We start from the raw sequence: 19,589 nt of genomic DNA on the forward strand, positions 1-19,589 counted from the left end.
TTGTGGCAGCCATCTTGTGTCCACATGGGGGCAGCCATCTTGTGTGTTGGAGTGACGGTCAATTTGCACATTACTCTTTTATTATATAGGATAACAGGGCCTGGCAGGCATGGCTCAGTGGTGAAACACATGCCACTTCATTTAGAGACAAATGTGTTGTCAGGGAGAGAATGCCCATCGGAGCACTCCACCCTAGCTACTAGGACACCTCCTCAAACACTGGGCTCTGCAACGGCAAAGGCGTGTCTTGTTTTGTGTTGTTTTGTGTGTGTGTTTCTGACAAGGACACTCTCCTGAGGGGCATGCCGATGAAAGGAGAGATCGGAAGGCAGCGTGAACACGTCTGCTTTTCACGTTCATGCCATCACATGACAAAAGGGCGGCTGCTAAGACAGAAAGGAGACTGAATTTAGAGTTACTAAAAGGAAAGCAACGCATTTTGAAATTATAAGCTAACGTTCCCTTTCAAAGACATCTTTTTAAAAAGTATGTATTTTTATTGATTTCATAGAGGAAAGGAGAGGGAGAGGGAGAGATAGAAACATCCATGACGAGAGAGAATCATTGATGAGCTGCCTCCTGCACACCCCCTACTGGGAATGGAGCCCGCAACCAGGGCATGTGCCCTTGACCAGAATCGAACCCGGGACCCTTCAGTCCACAGGCTGATGCTCTAGCCACTGAGCCAAACCGGCTAGGACAAGTACCTCTGTTTTAAAAAGTACGTTTGGTGACTGTGACTCCCTTTGTGTATGGGCGTCGGCAGTGTGCCGTCCGCCTGCTGTCCGGGAAGAGGGCCGCTAAGCTGCTAACGAGCTCTGGGTTTGAATCGTTGCTCACGCGGGCTGAGTGAGTGTGAGCGAGGCGTGCGGTGCATGTACTGTAAAGCGTGTGACAGAGCGCAGGACCCGGGGGCTGTGAGATGAAACATGACATCTGCGTGTGAAATGTGGGGAAGCAAGCCGGGATGTGGTGACGGTCACGTCTGCATGGCGCCCGGCGCTGTCGTGTTTCATTACCACCATCATCACTACCGGCCCTTGACCCGAACGCCATGCGGCGTCCCCGTGTCCTGGGGGGCGAGGAAGCACAGCGGCTATGGAGCTAGAAGACCTTCCAGGCAAGCGGCTCCGGGAGATGAGCTGATGGAAAGCTGTTAACCAGCCTCTCCCTGAAAGACTGATCGCTGGCGAAAGGAAACAAGGTTTCAAGGTGATAAAACAGCCGGCCAGCGTGGCGCAGGCTGAGCGTCGACCTAGGAGCCAGGAGGTCACAGTCCAATTACCCGTCAAGGCACATGCCCGGGTTGTGGGCTCGATCCCCAGAGTGGGCCGTGCAGGAGGCAATCCATCGATGATTCGCTCTCATCATTGATGTGTCTATCTCTCTCTCCCTCTCCCTTCCTCTCTGAAATAAATAAAAATACATTTTTAAAAAGTGGTGAAAATACGTTAGAAATACAAATTCTTTGATGTCCAAGGATTTCGAGGTTTCTGTTTTGAGACTCATGAACTCCTCCTTCTCTTAACAATATTGAACCTCCCCCTCGGGCCTAACGCTTCTGGGAGGTTCTGGGCGGGCGCTCAGCGCGGGAGGTCACCTGGGTGGGGTACGGAATATGTGGTTATGGCAAACGGGTGTGGAAATGAGAGCGTCACCGGCGAACCCCCTTTCATAGGAAACCTGTATCCCCGAGATCTGTACCTATGAGAACAGCGAGGAGAAGTGGGGAGCCCAGCAGGTCTCCCGTGTGTGTGAGGGGCCCATGTCACCATCCGTCGCTGCTCGCGTCCCGGAGTGCGACACACACTATTGTTGCGCTCCCTCCCGCGATTTCCAAGCGACGCAGGTTTGGAGGGGGTCGATTCTGAGAAACATTTTCTGTGTTGAAATGTGTCAGCGACCCGTCGTCCCCCTGCATCCGGCTTTCACACAATGTCACGCAACAGCACTTGGCATGTTCTGAGCGGGGCCGCTGTGCGCTGAAACCCAATTAGCTCTTGAGCAAATCGGTGAGCGCGTTTACGCTTTGCCGAAACGGAACTCCGTGCCACCTCCACCCCGAAATGGGGTTGCACGGAACACAGGGCTCCTCACTGTTCTCATTTCTCACGTTTCAAATCTGCAGAGCTAAGGTGCTCGCGGGAAACCCATTTCAGACTGCCCCGTCCCGAGTGAATGGCCGTCCCGAACAGAATATGGATGTGTCTGGGCGAGGAGTGTGGCGCTCTTGGGAGCTATATTTTGCCACCAAATTTGGTTCATTTATAACCAACAAGTTTTCAAATCTTGTTCTGCCCCGTTGTTACTCTTTTTCTTCTAAAACCCCAGTTACAGCGCATTAAACTGCTCCATGTTATCCGGTAGTAAATGATCCTGCTGTGAGCTTTTCTCCATCCTCTTCTGTTTTACAGATTAGATGACTTTCCTTCGCCTCTGTAAGTTAAGTGACCCTCTGCCAATTCAATCTGTTGCTAAGCTCACCCAGCAAAGTTTTTTTTTTTTAATACAAGAGGCCCGGTGCATGAAATTCATGCACTCAGGGGTGCCCCTCAGCCCTGCCTGTGTCCTCTCACAGTCGAGAAGCCCTCAGGGGATGTCTGACTGCCGGCTTAGGCCTGCTCCCCATGGGCCTAAGCCGGCAGTCGGACATCCTTAGCGCTGCTGTGGAGGTGGGAGAGGCTCCCGCCACCGCTGTTGTGCTCACCAGCCGTGAGCCCGGCTTCTGGCTGAGCGGCGCTCCCCCTGTGGGAGCTCACTGACCACCAGGGGGCAGCTCCTGTGTTGAGCGTCTGCCCCCTGGTGGTCAGTGTGCATCATAGTGACTGGTCATTCCGCCATTCGATCGATTTGCAGATTAGCCTTTTATTATATAGGATATGAAATATGTATCTTCAGTTTTGGAGTCTCCATTTTATTTTATTTTCTTATTTTCATTTCTCTGTTGACATTCCTTGTCTATGGTTCTAACTTACGTCTTTTGCCACGTGTTGAATACCTGCTTTAAGTCCTGGTGTGTTACTTCTGATACTGGGGCCTCTCACGTGAGCGTCCATCGTGTGTTTGACGGGGTCGCGTGCTCTGAGTGGTGTGTGTTACTGTCCGCTGGACAGTGTGGAGGAAACGTGTCCTGGATGATGTGGTTCCCTGACAGGTGCTGGGTGTGTCCTGGTGGCTTTTAAGTGAGCTGCGGATGGGTCGGGTCCGGCCACCAGCTGCATTCTTTATCCCCAGACACTGAGCGGATGCAGGCTCCCAGCGCACCGTCGGAGGCCGCCAGGCCGCACAGGACACAGTGTCTGCGCAGCGCCCCTGGCTTGTCACTGTTGCTACTGGGCCATCTCCCCGATTCCGACCGTGCCTGCCTCTCCAATGTCACAGCCACACATTCACTCCGAGCAGCACCCAGCACCACCTGGATCCTTGGGCAGCACCGGCTCCGGCCCAGGGCACGGCGGGCGGGAAAGAGCAGGTGGACTGAGACCTATTTCCGCTGCAGAGATCCCACCAGCGGCTTCCGCACCCCCATTCCCGGCCCCTCAGCTCAGCTGCCCCCACAGCAACCGCAGAGCGTGGCGAAACCACAGGGCGACTGGCGTCCGTGAGAAGACCAGGGGCCTCCTCGGGTATAAAGGTCAAAGGTGAGCGTGACGTCGGATGCTCCGTTAACAGTCGGGATCTCTCCCCATCAGTCATGTTTCCTAGGAGCCTCGTCTGCTTTGGGGGGAAGCTGCTTCATTGTACGAAGGCCTGCACCTCCTGGACGTCTGGGCGGCGCTACTGCTCGTTCTAGTGAACCCCGAGGTCCTAGCCCGGGCGCCCCGGCCGCGGGGACTCACCTTCACACGCCGGCTGCTGCCCGGACCACGAGCCGTTGAGCAGGCAGGTGCGCTCGGGGGAGCCGCGCAGCAGGTAGCCCACCTCGCAGGAGAAGCGCAGCAGGCTCTTCGCCTTGAACTCATCGCCCAGCCGCGCCCCGTGGGCGGGGGTCCCTGGGTCTCCGCAGAATCCAGGGTGGTTTCCTGCGGAGCAGACACACGGGGCCACACAGGGCGGTGAGACGTGGGAGAACCGCGGAGCCGAGAGAACGCCACGTGATTTACGTGAGGACTGAACCCGGGAACGGTTATAGGGCGTTCCGGCGGCTCAGGAGGAAGGTTTCTCTATAGCTCAGAAATGGGGCCCTTGAGACACTGTTTGTGCCCGGCCAGCGTGGCTCAGTGGTTGAGCACCGACCTATGAACCAGGAGGTCACGGTTTGGTTCCCGGTCGGGGCACAGGCCCGGGTTGTGGGCTGGATCCCCCGTGTCGGGCGTGCAGGAGGCAGCCGATCCGTGATTCTCTCTCATCACGGATGTTTCTCTCTCCCTCTCCCTCTCCCTTCCTCTCTGACGTCAACAAAACTAAATTGGAAAATGAACACGCCGTTCTTGGGCACTAACACCACAACTGGGTGAGGTCCCGGTGGCCGTGGGCATCGGGGGGAGGGTCACGCGGGGAGGGCGCGGGGCTCCGTGGGGAAGCGCAGGTTTGGAAGCGCAGGGCGTGGGCGCGCGCGCAGTGGGGATGTGGGGCTCAGGCACGTGTGAGATCGGGTTCTTCGAATTGCGCCCCGGGTTGCTGATTCCTGCATTTTATTCATTTAGGAAACATTCATGGAAGAATTAAGACGATTACGTGTTGGGGGGAAGATCTATGTGATTATCCATCAGAGAGGCCGGGGGACATGGAAGGATTCGGGCTCATGGGCCGAAGCCAGCAGCCGGGCGGCCGGGCGCCAGCGGGCCCCTGGGCGCCGGGACAGAACATGGGCCCCTGGGCGCCGGGACAGAACATGGGCCCCTGGGCGCCGGGACAGAACATGGGCCCCTGGGCGCCGGGACAGAACATGGGCCCCTGGGCGCCGGGACAGACCGGCGGGAGGCGCTCATGGAGACGGGAAGGAGATGGGGCCGGTGCAGATGAAGGCGTCGTTGGCTGGACACCCACTAACCACCGTTAGAGCGGCGGCCCCTGACGCCGAAGCCGCGGCGCTCACCTGTGCAGTGGGGCAGGGCCCCGCCCCAGTGGCCGTCCTCCTGGCACACGCGGCTGTGGTCGCCCACCAGGCTGCGGGCCCCCTGGCAGGAGTAGCGGACCGTGGCCCCGAACGTGAACACGTCCCCCGCGAGGACGGCGTTGGCGGGCACGCCCGGGTGCCCGCAGGAGATGGCTGCGGAACATGGATAAGGTGACTGGCGCATCCCTGCTCGTCCCCGCCCACGAGAACACACATCGCCCACATCCGCTCCCGCCCGGGCCAGACGTGGCGGGCCCCCAGGAGCGGCTCGTCAGGAGGCTTTTAAGGTCTCAGAGGCGGGCGCTCTGCTGGAGGTGGATGTTAACACGTGGGTTTTCAGAGGGAACGTCCCTCCAGGTCACATGTCCCCTCGGCCCCTCACCGCTCCCCACACCAGCGGGGCCGTCCCGCCCGCTGTCCCCGGGGCTCCCTCAGATCTGCTTCCGGGGGTCTCAGGCAGAGGCCCGGCTGCACTCTGCCGGCGGGAAAGACCTCAAATGTGCTCCCCCAATCTCTCGAGCCCGGGAAGGCACCCCACCCCTGCCCTTGGAGTGGGGAGGGTCTAAAAGGTTTAAGTCAGCCCTGGCCAGAGGCTCAGTGGTTGGAGTGCTGGGTCTCGGGTTCGATTCCCCGTCGAGGGCACGTACCTGGGTTGTGGGCTCGCTCCCGCCGCCCCCCCCACCCCCCGTCGGGACAGGTGTGGGAGGCAACCCGCCAATGTGTCCCTCCACACCGATGTTTCTCTCTCACTTATCTCCCCTCCTCCCCTCCCTCCCACTCTCTCTGCAAAGCAGTGGGAAAAATATCCTCGGGTGAGGATTAACAACAACAACAACAATAATAATAAAATAGCATGTTTGAGTAAAGTAATAATAATAAATTACTGACGGATTTGTTCTTCAGGTTATTCTGTAAAATAATGCCAGTATTCCCATTCACTTTCTAAAATTACACCAAATCAGGCCTGTAATTGTTCATTAATTCTCCCTCAAAAAGCCATACTCCGATGCCAGAGTAAGATGGGTAATAGGGGGTTCTCTCTCCCTGTCGATCAAGTCCCCCACTGGGTACACTATGGGCACACGGCATACTGCCTGCCATCAGCTCACTGGGCACGTCATCCAAAGACACAGACGGCCACGAGAGGGACCGCCTGTGGCCACGGGCAGCCCAACCTGACGCCCAGCAGGAGGCAGGAGGGTGGCGGGGGGGGGGGGGGGAGGCGGCGAGGCATCCGTCCGCCGGCCCCGTCGGCCCCGAATGGACCCTGGCGGCGGTCACGGGCAAACACCACGGCCTTCGGTTGGAGCACACGGTTTGATCTAGGGAGTGTCCTGAAACGAAGCTAATTTGACCCGAATCGGGGACCTGGCGCTGAAGGACCGGTTCCCGGTGAATAAGAGAGAAAGAATCAAGGAAACGAGGACAGCAAGGCCTCGCTGCAGCGGAGCCTGGGGAGGCAGGAGGCGGCTCTGCGCCCTCGCCCACACCCACGGGCGCCAAGGTTCCCGACGACACGGGCGGGGCCAGCCCCCCGGGAGGCCGAGGACCGGGGAGAACCTGGTTCCCGGAGCTGCGGGGCCACAGGCATCGCCACAGACACGCGGGGGCCTCCCGGAGCCACGGGGGCTCAAAGGGGTGCTTGGGAGAAACGGAAAAACGACGTTCTCCGACCAACCCCAGGCGTGCAGGCAGAGAACGCGGGGCACTGGCTGAGGACGGAACACGGGGACACGGAAGAGGCCGTGCTGGTCACGCGAGGCCGTGCATTCGTGTTCCAGCGACCCCTCTCTTTCTCCCGGAAACTGACCCTGTGGCCACAGTGGGAATCGGGGCGCGTTTCCCCGTGGGTTGGAAGGGGTTGCGTAGGACGCTGACTTGCAGGGAAAACCCAGCCCCAACCCCTTCTGGACGCGCAGAGAACACAGCCCTTCCAGGTGGTAAGAGGCCCTCTGCGGCCGCTCACCCGATGCAGCCCATAACACACACGCTGCCTCCCGCTGTCTCCAGACACCTTCTCACGGATACACACGGAGAAGGCAGGGCACTCATCTGACTGATTTTTAAAACCCAGGAGAGCCGCCCCGCTTCCTAAAGTTCAGACTGTGTTCTGACCAGTGACTCGATCAGCTCAGGGACCATCGGTTTGTTCAAGGAAAAGGAGGCGGCACTGGCGCTGTGTAGGTGAGACACTGCTTCTGCTCACCTACGAGGTCTGAGGGAAAGTGGCCCCGGGTTAACGGGGACCCGAGTGGGGGCCTACCACTCTGTTTGCGTTCCCCTTCTTCAGGGCAGTGAGCTCCCCCGATTTAAACATCCCGGTGGGTCAGGGGAAGGGACTGCCCAGGGACCCCCTGTTCTATTGTGCTGACTAGTGACTGGACCAGAGATGCTCACGAGACCAGAGTCAGTCCCTAGAGTTACTGCCCCTCTGGCCATAGACAGGAGGTCAGTAGCTGGACACCCCGTGCCACACCGCGGCCAAGATTCCTGACCCCGGGTCTCTGCGGAGAGCAGGGAGAGGCGGATGGCATCGAGGCCGCCAGGTGGGACCCGTGTCCGCTGGGGTGAAGCAGGAGATGAGCAGTGTGAGCAGAGATGAGGACAAGGCCCAGTGGGTCCATTTCTGCGTCCATTTCCCCCGGGGCCAGGCAGAGGGCAGCCAGCTTCCCCCCCCTCCCCTAACCCAGCTTGAGCTGTAGTGAGTGCCCTCCTGCCCACCCGTCAGGACATCCTAGGAACTAGTACGAATTGTGCCTGGGGACTGGGGGTAGAGAGAATGAAAAATCAAGACCTGTTTGACTACGGGACACAAAGAAACAATAGCGTCCGTGCTGCTGACACTCTTACCGGACTCTGCGGCACCAGAACCCACATCACCCTCACGTACCCACGCACTGGGGCAGGGCGCGGTCCCACAAGCCACTGGCCGTGCAGGTCAAGGCGGACGAGCCCAGCAGGTAGAAGCCCTTCTTGCAGCGGTAGACGACCGTCCGCCCGTAGACGAGGCTCTCGGGCACGCTCTGGCGGACGGCGTTGTCCACGGAGCCCGGGTCCGAGCAGTTCACCACTGGAGAGAGCACGAGAGGAGCCTGAGACGCGGGGAGCAGGCACGCCTGCCAGTGCGCAGAGGCGGCTGCGCGTTCATACACAAAACAGGTGCGAAGAGAAGGAAACTCGCCGTCGTTTCAGAAAGTTCAAAGGCGACGCCGGCATGGCCAGGGCGCTTCACGCAATTCTCCTCCCTCGATGAAACCCACGGCTAATTTCCTCGACCTCTTTCCCAACAGCGGGCTTCTTCACGGAAAGGCGAGGATCGGTGTTCGTGGTTAAGTTTTATGCTATGGAAATGTTAGCGCAGAACCCGCGGAAGTTCGTTTCATATTTCCCCCACCAGTGTGATACTTTAGGGCAGTCTCTGTAAGTAAGTAATTACCCCGCCTGCACACAGGCGTGCTCCCACGTGCGCCTAATGTGAGCGGCACCCCGGGCAGTGTGAATGGTGCTCTGTGGACTGTGAATGGTGCCCTGGGTAGCGTGAATGGACTTCTCAGGAGTGTCAATGGTGCCCTCAGTGGCGTGAATGGCACCCTGCGTAGTGTAAATGGCACCCTGGGTGGTGTGAATGGCTCCCTGGGTGGTGTGAATGGTTCCCTGGGTGGTGTGAATCAGGGGTCCTCAAACTTTTTAAACAGGGGGCCAGTTCACTGTCCCTCAGACCGTTGGAGGGCTGGACTATAGTTTAAAAAAAAAACTATGAACAAATTCCTATGCACACTGCACATATCTTATTTTGAAGTAAAAAAACAAAATGGCAAAAACACCCGCATGTGGCCCGCGGGCCGTAGTTTGAGGACGCCTGGTGTGAATGGTTCCCTGGGTGGCGTGAATGGTGTTCTGTGGAGTGTGAATGGACTTCTCAGGAGTGTCAATGGTGCCCTGAATGGTGTGAATGGCAACCTGGGTGGTGTGAATGGTGCTCTGTGGACTGTGAATGGTGCCCTGGGTAGTGTGAATGGCACCCTGCATAGTGTGAATGGTAAACTGGGTAGTCTGAATGGTGCCCTGGGTAGTGTCAATGGCACCCTGGTTAGTGTGAATGGTGCTCTGCGAAGTGTGAATGGCATGCTGAGTGGAGTGAATGGAGCTCTGGGGTGTGTGAATGGTGCCTTGGGTGGTGTGAATGGTGCTCTGGGGAGTGTGAATGGTGCTCTGGGGAGTGTGAATGGCATACTGAGGGGTGTGAATGGAGGTCTGGGGTGTGTGAATGGTGCCTTGGGTGGTGTGAATGGCACCCTGCATAGTGTGAATGGGGCTCTTGGGTGGTGTGAATGGCACCCTTGTTAGTGTGAATGGAGCTCTGGGGTGTGTGAATGGCACCCTGGGTGGTGTGAATGGTGCTCTGTGAAGTGCTGTGAAGTGTGAATGGCACCCTGGTTAGTGTGAATGGCATGCTGAGCGGTGTGAATGGAGCTCTGGGGTGTGTGAATGGCACCCTGGTTAGTGTGAATGGTGCTCTGCGAAGTGTGAATGGCGTGCTGAGTGGAGTGAATGGAGCTCTGGGGTGTGTGAATGGTGCCTTGGGTGGTGTGAATGGCACCCTGGTTAGTGTGAATGGTGCTCTTGGGTGGTGTGAATGGCACCCTTGTTAGTGTGAATGGTGCTCTTGGGTGGTGTGAATGGCACCCTTGTTAGTGTGAATGGGGCTCTGGGGTGTGTGAATGGCACCCTGGGTGGTGTGAATGGTGCTCTGTGAAGTGCTGTGAAGTGTGAATGGCACCCTGGTGAGTGTGAATGGCATGCTGAGCGGTGTGAATGGAGCTCTGGGGTGTGTGAATGGCACCCTGGTGAGTGTGAATGGTGCTCTGGGGAGTGTGAAAGGCATGCTGAGTGGAGTGAATGGAGCTCTGGGGTGTGTGAATGGTGCCTTGGGTGGTGTGAATGGCACCCTGGTTAGTGTGAATGGGGCTCTTGGGTGGTGTGAATGGCACCCTTGTTAGTGTGAATGGTGCTCTGGGGTGTGTGAATGGCACCCTGGGTGGTGTGAATGGTGCTCTGTGAAGTGCTGTGAAGTGTGAATGGAGCTCTGGGGTGTGTGAATGGTGCCTTGGGTGGTGTGAATGGAGCTCTGTGAAGTGTGAAAGGCATGCTGAGCGGTGTGAATGGAGCTCTGTGAAGTGTGAATGGCATGCTGAGTGGTGTGAATGGTGCTCTGTGAAGTGCTGTGAAGCGTGAATGGCACCCTGGGGAGTGTGAATGGTGCTCTGGGGAGTGTGAATGGCATACTGAGGGGTGTGAATGGAGCTCTGGGGTGTGTGAATGGTGCCTTGGGTGGTGTGAATGGCTCTCGGGAAACCTGAATCTGCTGGCATCGGGAGGGATGTGCAACGTGCACCCACAGCTGCAGAGGGACAGAACGTCCCCAATTATCTCGCCCTGTGACCCCGCCCGGTATGGACGAGGCAGCTGCTGCTGTGGGGGCGGTACCCTCTCCCCAGAAAGTCAATGCGGAGCAATAATGCCAGCCCTCGCTCAGCACATCGGCCTGTGTCCCTTAATGCTCAGGAAAGGGAAGAAGAAATGAGGAGCAGGAAGAAGAAAGGCCGTGGTTTGGGTGGGACAGTGACCTGCTTCCTTTTTTCAAACAGGAAGCTCTCCCTGGGTGCTGGCTGCCCGGCACTGACGCCACGGCCGGAAAGGCTGCCCTCAGGACCGGGACCGCGGCAGGTCTGGCTGCGTCCAGCTCCTCCCTGTCCCCCGAGGGCGTCCCCTCTGCTCTGGGCTGTGTCAGTGCCGGGTTTCTCCGGTGCCGCTGCTTCCTCCCTGGACATCCACGCCCTGACGGCCGGCTTCCGGGGACGTGGGCGTGGGAGGCTGTACCTCCGTCTCTGAGCTGAAGCCCAGCACGGGCGGTACACCTGGGCCAGAACTCCGCGGCTCGCAGCCAGCGTCACCAGCTGGTGCTGTAACCACATCGCTGCGCTCCCTTCCTGCTTCGTCTCCTCTGGACAGAGCTCCCTCGGAGCCCTCGGGGAGGCGGGTGGGTGCCAAGGGTGGTTCACGAGCCCCCGGCTTTAACCCCGTGTCACTGCCATGAAACAAACCTCACCTTCACGCTCACGTATGACTCACCTTGCATAAGAGGTGTTTTAATGGGAAGTAACTGAAGTTGAAGCCTTCAATGTTATGAGCTCAAACGTCTAGAAATACAAAACTACAAAACAGTACGTCCTTGGACATTCAGACTGGCGTCTAGATCTTTGTGACAATCTTAGAGAAATGGAGGCTTAAAAGGAGAGGACTTCCTGAAAGAAATGGGAACGCCCATACGTGTAGAAGCCCGCGGGCACAAAGGTGCTGAGCAGTGCGGTGCGTGCGTGAGTAGGAAGAGAAATGGAAGATGCGTGGTCTTTAAAGTAGAGAACCCCAGTTTTCTTCTGGTTGCCTGCCTGTCCCACAGCCGACGGGAAGCCCTTCTGCACCTCCAGGGCAGCCTCCCCCCCATTTCCTACCTCGACAGGTGGGCAGGGGGCTGCTCCACTGGCCGTTGCTCCGACACTGGGCCTGCGGCGCCCCCTGCAGCACGTAGCCGGTGTTGCAGGTGAAGTTCACCACGTCGTTCAGGTTGAACTGGCTGCCGTGGGTGAGCCCGTGGGCGGGGTTCCCAGGGTGCCCGCAGGTGATGGCTGCAGAGGGAGACAGGCCCACGTCCCCGTCACCAGCCAGCAAGCCATCACACCACTGACACACACGCGGTATGGCGTGTGTGGATCCCAGGGTGTGAACAGGTCGCACCCGTCCTGCGTTCCATCAGAAGGAGAGTCTGGGACAACCCCACGGGCCGAGCCCTCAGGTTTTATTATAGTGATTCTGGAGAGCACATCAGAAAAATGTACCTTTTCCACAATCACAGTAACTACTATTCCTTGCTCACATTCTGACAGCATAACAAGTACTTTTCAGAGACAGCAGTGGAAACACGAGATGCTAACTTTCTCGCCTTCATTGTGAGTTCTGACTGTTTTCCCCTTTGAACACCAGCTAATTTGGTGGAACTCTCATTTTGAAATATTACAGGGACTTGTCTGAGGCTGTAAATTGTGTATGGATAAGTTAATCCAGTATCAATCTAAACATCGTGAAACGGGCCGAACAGAACAGAGAGAGAAGTGTGCGAGCTCAGCCAGCGCGTCTCCGAGCCCCCTGTGTGGTCTGTGGGCGGAGAGAGCTGTCGTTATGTCACAGGAGCACAGAGAGCCTTTCAAGGGCAGCGTTCCGGCCCGAAAACTGGTGTTTTCTCCCCATTTATCTTGTCAACAATGTTTTCTCCAAGCACAGCTTCCGCCCTCGGCACTCTCTCAGACAATGCCTGCGCCCCACGGCGGCTACATCACCACGTCCCTTGTTTAATGGAGAAGATGTGAGGGGAAAAGTGGTTTCAAACAAACTTTGCAATGAGGGTGCAATCTCCTCTACACGTACGCGTCAATATTCATCTGAGAAGTTATCACGTTTGAGGACTATCATTACATACAATCACCTCCTTCTATTAAAGAAAGGACTTCTCTCTGTATTCTCGACGAATCGATGATAAACACACAAAACAACCCCGCAGATGGGGGGGGGGCCTGTGTGGGGGACCCTGCAAGACAGCCCGAGCTGCAGGCTCAGCGCGGAGCCCACATTCGCTCTGGGATGAGGTCAGGGGGTGCACACGGCCCTCAGCCTCCTGGGACCCATCTCCGGGGAGTGAGGGACCAACACCCTGTGGACAGGGGTCCGAGGAGGCGGGGGAGGAAACAGAGTGGGGACAGCATCGGGAAGCCACGCGGGGAGAGCTGGATTGTCTGCTTCAGGCCATTTCTCCACGCGGTTCGCGCAGGAGAGTGAACACATCTGCTCCCCGACTTACAACGAAAAGGCGTGACGCAGCGCCTGCCGGCCCGGGCGGCGAACTCACCCACACACACCGGGGTCTGGCCCGACCACTTGTGGTCCTGCAGGCATATCCGCACGGAGGTGCCCACCAGCCGGAAGCCGGGGTGGCACTGGTACACCACGGTGTCCCTGTAGCTGAAGCCGTCCCCGCTGATGTGGCCGTTCACGATGGGGTCCGGGGAGCCGCAGTGGCCGGCTGCAGAGGCGAGAACACCCACACCCATGTGTCAGAGGCTCGGTCTTTTAAAATTTTATTTATTTATTTATTAAATATATTTGTGTTGATTTCAGAGAGAGAGACAGAGAGATGGAGAAGGAGAGAGAGAGAGAAACATCTATGATGGGAGAGAATCATGGATCGGCTGCCTCCTGCATGCCCCCTACTGGAGATCAAGCCCACAACCTGGGCCTGTGCCCCGACCGGGAATCCAACCGTGACCTCCTGGTTCAGAGGTCGATGCTCAACCGGCCGGGCCTGGGCAAAAACCCGTCTCTGCTAAAAGCACTGCATTCCCGTTGGTTGACCATGGTCAAGTGGATGACAGCATCGGGCACATATGTCTGCGATGTCTACATTTTTATGTTTATTGGATATAGTTTTCTTTTTAACGGGTCCATTTTTCTCAACAACTGTGGGTGACAGACGTAACCTCTCAGAGATGAAGTTGTCCATGGGTCACCCCCAGCTGTGGGTCCCGAGTTACTCACGTGACCCACGTGCCTTGTCGGAAGCCCGTGTTATCTCGCCTTCTGTTTCCAAATGCAAACCCGCCGAGAGGAAGGGTGTGGGCGCCACCCGAACGGGGTGCGGCCCCGTGGAAACGGGCCTTAAAGGGACGGCCGAGGGCATGGAGTCCCGGGGCCAGAGCTTTCTGAACGTCACGCACGATTCCGAAGGAAAGGCAGAAGCCACAGCATCGGCTCCACTTCAGACACGGACAGACTGGGCCAACGTCCAGGTGGCAGCGGGTGTGACCAGCGGACAAGTGACCCCTGGCCCCGGGGGAGGGAGGTGCCCGCCCTGAGCAGATTCACAGGAAACAAGCCCAGACGGGCAGGGCTGCAGGTGGCCCAGCGCCTGGGAGAGGAGCGCCGGGGATGAAGCCGGGGGAAGGTTAGCCGTCGGGGGAGGGAGACCTGTGACAGGGAGGGTCTGAGACGTGCGGTAACTGGGGTGCAGTACGCATCACAGCGGCGAGCGGAGCTGGGAAGGAGGTCCGAGGGGCGGCAGCTCTCCTGGGGCTGATGGACAGGGCGGGACGGAGACCCCGGGGGGGACGGAGACCCTGGCCTGGCCGCACTGCCGGCCTCCTGACCCAGCTCTGAGGTGTCACTCAGCCCTCAGCTGCGATCCTCTTAAACACTCAGTCTCAGACCCGTGAGTGCCAACCTCCCTCACCCCACGGCCTTCACTAACCCAGACACCCTGCAGCATTCCACACGGCATCTCCTTTGCCGACCTGACAACAAAACAGGCGCGCTCCGAGCCCTTCGCCCCGGGCGCTGCTGGGGGTCGGCTGTTGTCATTTTTCTATTTGACAACCTCAGGGAGGAGCCCGTGTCCCTACGAACAGGCGGGCATCGCGCTGGTCAACATCCTCGTGGCGCACGGGGCGGAAATCGCTGCCTTCGACCAAGTACAGGCGACTCACAAACACAGCATTTCTCCCAGCCTCGCTCCCAGCATGGACCAGGACCTCAGCGGCCTGTCAGTGCCGGGGGGCAGGGGGGGGGGCACCCAGCCTCGCTCCCAGCATGGACCAGGACCTCAGCGGCCTGTCAGTGCCAGGGGGCGGGGGGGGGGGCACCCAGCCTCGCTCCCAGCATGGACCAGGACCTCAGCGGCCTGTCAGTGCCGGGGGGCGGGGGGGGGGGCACCCAGCCTCGCTCCCAGCATGGACCAGGACCTCAGCGGCCTGTCAGTGCCGGTGGGGGGGAGGGGTGTGGGGAGGGCACCCAGCCTCGCTCCCAGCATGGACCAGGACCTCAGCGGCCTGTCAGTGCCGGGGGGCGGGGGTGGGCACCCAGCCTCGCTCCCAGCATGGACCAGGACCTCAGCGCCAGGGGAGGGCACCCAGCCTCGCTCCCAGCATGGACCAGGACCTCAGCGGCCTGTCAGTGCCGGGGGGCGGGGGTGGGCACCCAGCCTCGCTCCCAGCATGGACCAGGACCTCAGCGGCCTGTCAGTGCCGGGGGGCAGGTGGGGGGGCACCCAGCCTCGCTCCCAGCATGGACCAGGACCTCAGCGGCCTGTCAGTGCCAGGGGAGGGCACCCAGCCTCGCTCCCAGCATGAACCAGGACCTCAGCGCCAGGGGAGGGCACCCAGCCTCGCTCCCAGCATGGACCAGGACCTCAGCGGCCTGTCAGTGCCGGGGGGCGGGGGGGGGGCACCCAGCCTCGCCTGCAGTGTGGGCCCCATGCCTCTGAGCTCGCCGTACATGTCAGGCTCTGTTCTTCGGTGACCATGTCACGCTATGTCCTGCTCTGTGTGTTTTTAAATTCCTGCTCCGGCCCTGGTTTGCTATAGACACCCCACGCAGAAAGCACGGCTCCACGTCTCCCGCAGACGCCGTATGCCCACATGCACGCTTCCGCCCCGTGTCTGAAACCCATCCGTCACCCGGGACACGCCGGGAAAGGGCAGACGTAAAGTAATTTCACGACATCGTGACGGCCTGGAGGTTTTCAAGCATCTGTTAAGCAGTCTCTCCACGGTGACTCCATTGATACGACTGTGGACGAAAGGAGCCACCTGCTGACCTGACAAGCTCAGGGGAGGCCTGCGTGGCAGTCTTACAAACTCAGAGACCTAAAGTAACCACAAAAGATGGTCTGAAAATTAAATATTTAACTACAAACGGGTTATAGTGGGCAGTCATGTCCTAGGCCGATATTTTCCCTGACGAAGATCAACTTAGATCTTTCCTGAGCCCATTTGCCTTTTTGCCTCTAAGATAACATCTGTGAGATGTCTGTGAGATGTCTGGGTAACTTGTAACTTCCTCTTTCCCTGGAGCCCCTGGGGCACAACCAAATGTGCTGGGCGCCAGGACAGATGCCTCAAATTCCTTCATTATCATGTTAATTGTTCCTGCACCCACCTAAGTATGTGTCCATCATTTTACTTTTTATCCAATCCCAGGGGTATCCCACCGGTTGACTTTATCCCACCTCCTTACTCCGTCACCAATGAATTTCATGTAGCCCACCTATGTCCCTCCTTTGATGGCAATGTATAAACACAGATGTAACCCGCCATTCTCCGGAGCATTATCTCAATTCATTGAGGTTCTGCTGCCCGGCATATGTCGACAGTTTGGCTCAAATAAACTCACTAAATTCTTTACAGGTTTCAATGGTTTTTTTTTCGTTAACACGACAATAGCTTAATGACCACTTGCCACAGCCCAGCGATGTTCGATGTTCGGGGCTGGGGGCTCCATGGAGAATAAGACACAGCACAGAGAGAGAAAGGAGATGAGGTCTAAATGGAGACAATCCCGAGGGCTTCTGCCCCAACGAGATGGAGCCGGGAGGGACACGCGGCTGCACTTGGCGTCCGAAACCCCGAGAGAGGCAGCCCCAGGCCTGCAGGACACACGCTGCCAGCCAGGCCCGGGAGGGGGGCGGGGAGAGGCCTCCCGGTCCCGGAAGTGATGATGTTTTTATTTTTTAAATCTCAGGCGCCAGGGCTCTAGGACCAATTTCCCGTCTCCGGGAGGGGCCGGCGTTCCTCCTCGGGCTCACGCCTCCTGCACCCACGCTCGGCTCTGCCTCGTCCACTGTTTGGGGGCAGCCGGTGACCACCCCCCGGAGCACAGACAGTAGCGGGGGGCGGGGTAAGGAAAACCTGCTGACTGCAAGGAAAGGCAAAGGAAAACGAAGGGAAAAGAAATCAAGAGAAGGGCAGCGCAGACTTAGAAACAAAATATCAAATCAATGAACCAAATACATCCACGCTTTGCGCAGGCCGCTCCGTGGCCAGAGAACCAGTCTCCCCAGGGACTGAGGACCCCGCTTCCCGGGAGCGCCCGGCACAGCGGCCCTGAGGGTGAGGGCAGGACGCCTGGGAGGGCCGGGCCGGGTTCCTGTGCTTGTCAGCCCTCCTCAGGGGTTTCTTAGAAAAGGACCCACAGAGCCCCACGCGGGCTTCGTGGCTGGCACTGCCCGCTCTCGGGGCTGCGTCTGCATGGAGCACCACCCCGCCCCCCCCACCCCCCCCTCCCCTGGCAGCATCCTACACACTGGAAACAGCTCCGAAGTCGCTTCCTAACGCTGCTCTCAGCCGAACTGATGACCACACGTGTGTGCACATTCCTCCACCTCCACGCGGCCAGGTCGTCCGGCACACGGCAGCCGGTTCCTCAACGGCCAGGCCACCGCCGCCCAGAACAGCGCCGTCACGGGGCGGCCTCCCAGGCCCACAGAGGGTGGGCGGCCCCACGCGGGGCCGGGCGGCAGCAGGTCAGAGCCGCCTCGGCACAGACCCCCCAGCAGGCCTTCCAGGCGGGGGCAGCATCACCGTCTCCTCCGCATGGACACTCGGCACTGCCTTCTCTCACTGCCTCACCCATCACCCTCCTGCCCGGCGGCGGGCACCCTTCTCACTGAGGGTCGGCTCTGTCGCCAAGGACTGACTTTCACTCCTGCCGCGGCTCAGCCTCCCGCCCTGTCTGGGATGGGAATGACGCTCCGGAAGGTCTGGAGCGAGGGGACCTCTTCCAAGTCCCCTCGATCCACAGTCATCATCATGTGCATCGAGCCCCGGGGGAGTGTGAAAGGGGCCACCCGTGGCCCACCCACAGGGGACAGAGGCGCATGGACAGTCGGACACATGGTGCTGAGATTCAGCAGCTCCGTTCCCGACAAGGGTTTCCACACGCCCCCGAGGGCACGTCACCCAGACCAGGGGACCCAGAGCGGGTCCTGTGGAATGCGGTCAGCTCTTCCTGGGCCCACAGCAGGGGGCGCCGACCAGGCCTTCGGACCTGCTGTGTGTGAGATCAGCGCCTCGCCTCCCACGGCCGCCTCTCTGCTTCGTGCGTGAGCACCGCAGCGGCGGTCTGTCCGGCTCCGGCCCGGCCTGTGCGCACCGTCCCCGCAGCCGGGCCAGGCCCCGCGTCTCTCCCCGGAGACTCGGGTTCCCGGGACAGACCCCTCCGCGGAGTCCCAGCTTCTAGCACCAGGGCGTGCCGCAGCCTGGCGTGGCTGCCGGCTCCTACCCTCGCAGGAAAGGCAGCGGGAGAGGCGGGACTCGTCACCCGCTGGCTCAGTGCAACCCCAGGGACTGGCCCCGTCTGATTCGAACAGCCCGGACGCAGCCCTTCCCTCACGGCCCACCCGTCACTGTCACTGTGTCCAGCTCCTGGCGGGTCTGTCCGGAGGCCACGCCTTCCTCTCTCTCTTCTCTGCACCACGCCCCGAGGCAGCTGCTCTGCAGGCGATCGAGGTCATGGCAGACCATCTGGGGGGACTGTCTCTGTTTCTCGGGGTCACGTCCCATCCCCTCCTCCTTGGGGGATGTCTTCTCCAAGTCAGTCTGGGGTTGTCTGGTTTTACTGAGGGGGCATCTCTGTTAGAATGGAAGCCGCGGTTTCTGTCGGCTGCTCTCTGGACTTTTAGACCATCTCCTCTCCCACGGCCTCCATGGTAGTTTACCCTCTAGGGTCCAGATAAGCCCGGAGGTCACCCAAGGTCATTCAGCTGGATGGAAAGCCAGAGCCATTTCCAAGAGATTCGTAGCCATGGGGAAAGAGAGATAATGGAAATGACAAGAAACGAGAGGAAAATAATAGCCGATGGGTAACGAGGCGGGGGGTGCGGTGTGGGATGAAGGACGGAACCCCCAGTGGGAGGACTGGGCACAAAGCCCCCTCTGGGCACAGGCCATGGGGCGCAGCCCGGAGCTAGGGCGCCTCCCACCCTGGCTCACCAGCATCGCCACTCCCCCCCCCCCCGCCCCCCCCCCCGCGCCAGACGGGGCGCGATCACGTGCAGCCGCCTTCCTCCTGTCTTCCTCCCAGAGAGAAACGCGGTGGCAAAGCAGCACGACCTTTGCCCCCCCAGTCACATACCCCAGTCTACATAGTCTGCCCCCAGTCACATACCCCACCCTACAGAGTCTGCCCCCAGTCACATACCCCAGCCTAGAGTCTGCCCCCAGTCACATACCCCAGCCTAGAGTCTGCCCCCCAGTCACATACCCCAGCCTACAGAGTCTGCCCCCAGTCACATACCCCAGCCTACAGAGTCTGCCCCCCAGTCACATACCCCAGCCTACAGAGTCTGCCCCCAGTCACATACCCCAGCCTATAGAGTCTGCCCCCAGTCACATACCCCAGCCTACAGAGTCTGCCCCCAGTCACATACCCCAGCCTATAGAGTCTGCCCCCCAGTCACATACCCCAGTCTACAGAGTCTGCCCCCAGTCACATACCCCAGCCTAGAGTCTGCCCCCCAGTCACATACCCCAGCCTACAGAGTCTGCCCCCCAGTCACATACCCCAGCCTACAGAGTCTGCCCCCAGTCACATACCCCAGCCTACACAGTCTGCCCCCAGTCACATACCCCAGCCTACAGAGTCTGCCCCC

The 19,589-nt window shown here is 59.2% G+C and overlaps 1 protein-coding gene across 1 annotated transcript in view; it reads right to left on the reverse strand.

Annotated features, from left to right (window-relative positions):
* Positions 1–19,589, reverse strand: part of CSMD1 (CUB and Sushi multiple domains 1) — a 694,425-nt gene that overhangs the window by 19,323 nt on the left and 655,513 nt on the right. Inside the window, exons 53-57 of the mRNA XM_054719948.1 lie at positions 13,020–13,193; positions 11,572–11,745; positions 7,950–8,129; positions 5,039–5,212; positions 3,840–4,022 (exon numbers count right to left, since the gene is read on the reverse strand). Coding sequence (XP_054575923.1) covers positions 3,840–4,022; positions 5,039–5,212; positions 7,950–8,129; positions 11,572–11,745; positions 13,020–13,193 — 885 coding nt within the window. The remainder of the gene's footprint in view (positions 1–3,839; positions 4,023–5,038; positions 5,213–7,949; positions 8,130–11,571; positions 11,746–13,019; positions 13,194–19,589) is intronic.

Source organism: Eptesicus fuscus, chromosome 8, assembly GCF_027574615.1.
Source record: "Eptesicus fuscus isolate TK198812 chromosome 8, DD_ASM_mEF_20220401, whole genome shotgun sequence".
NCBI classification, from domain to species: domain Eukaryota; kingdom Metazoa; phylum Chordata; class Mammalia; order Chiroptera; family Vespertilionidae; genus Eptesicus; species Eptesicus fuscus.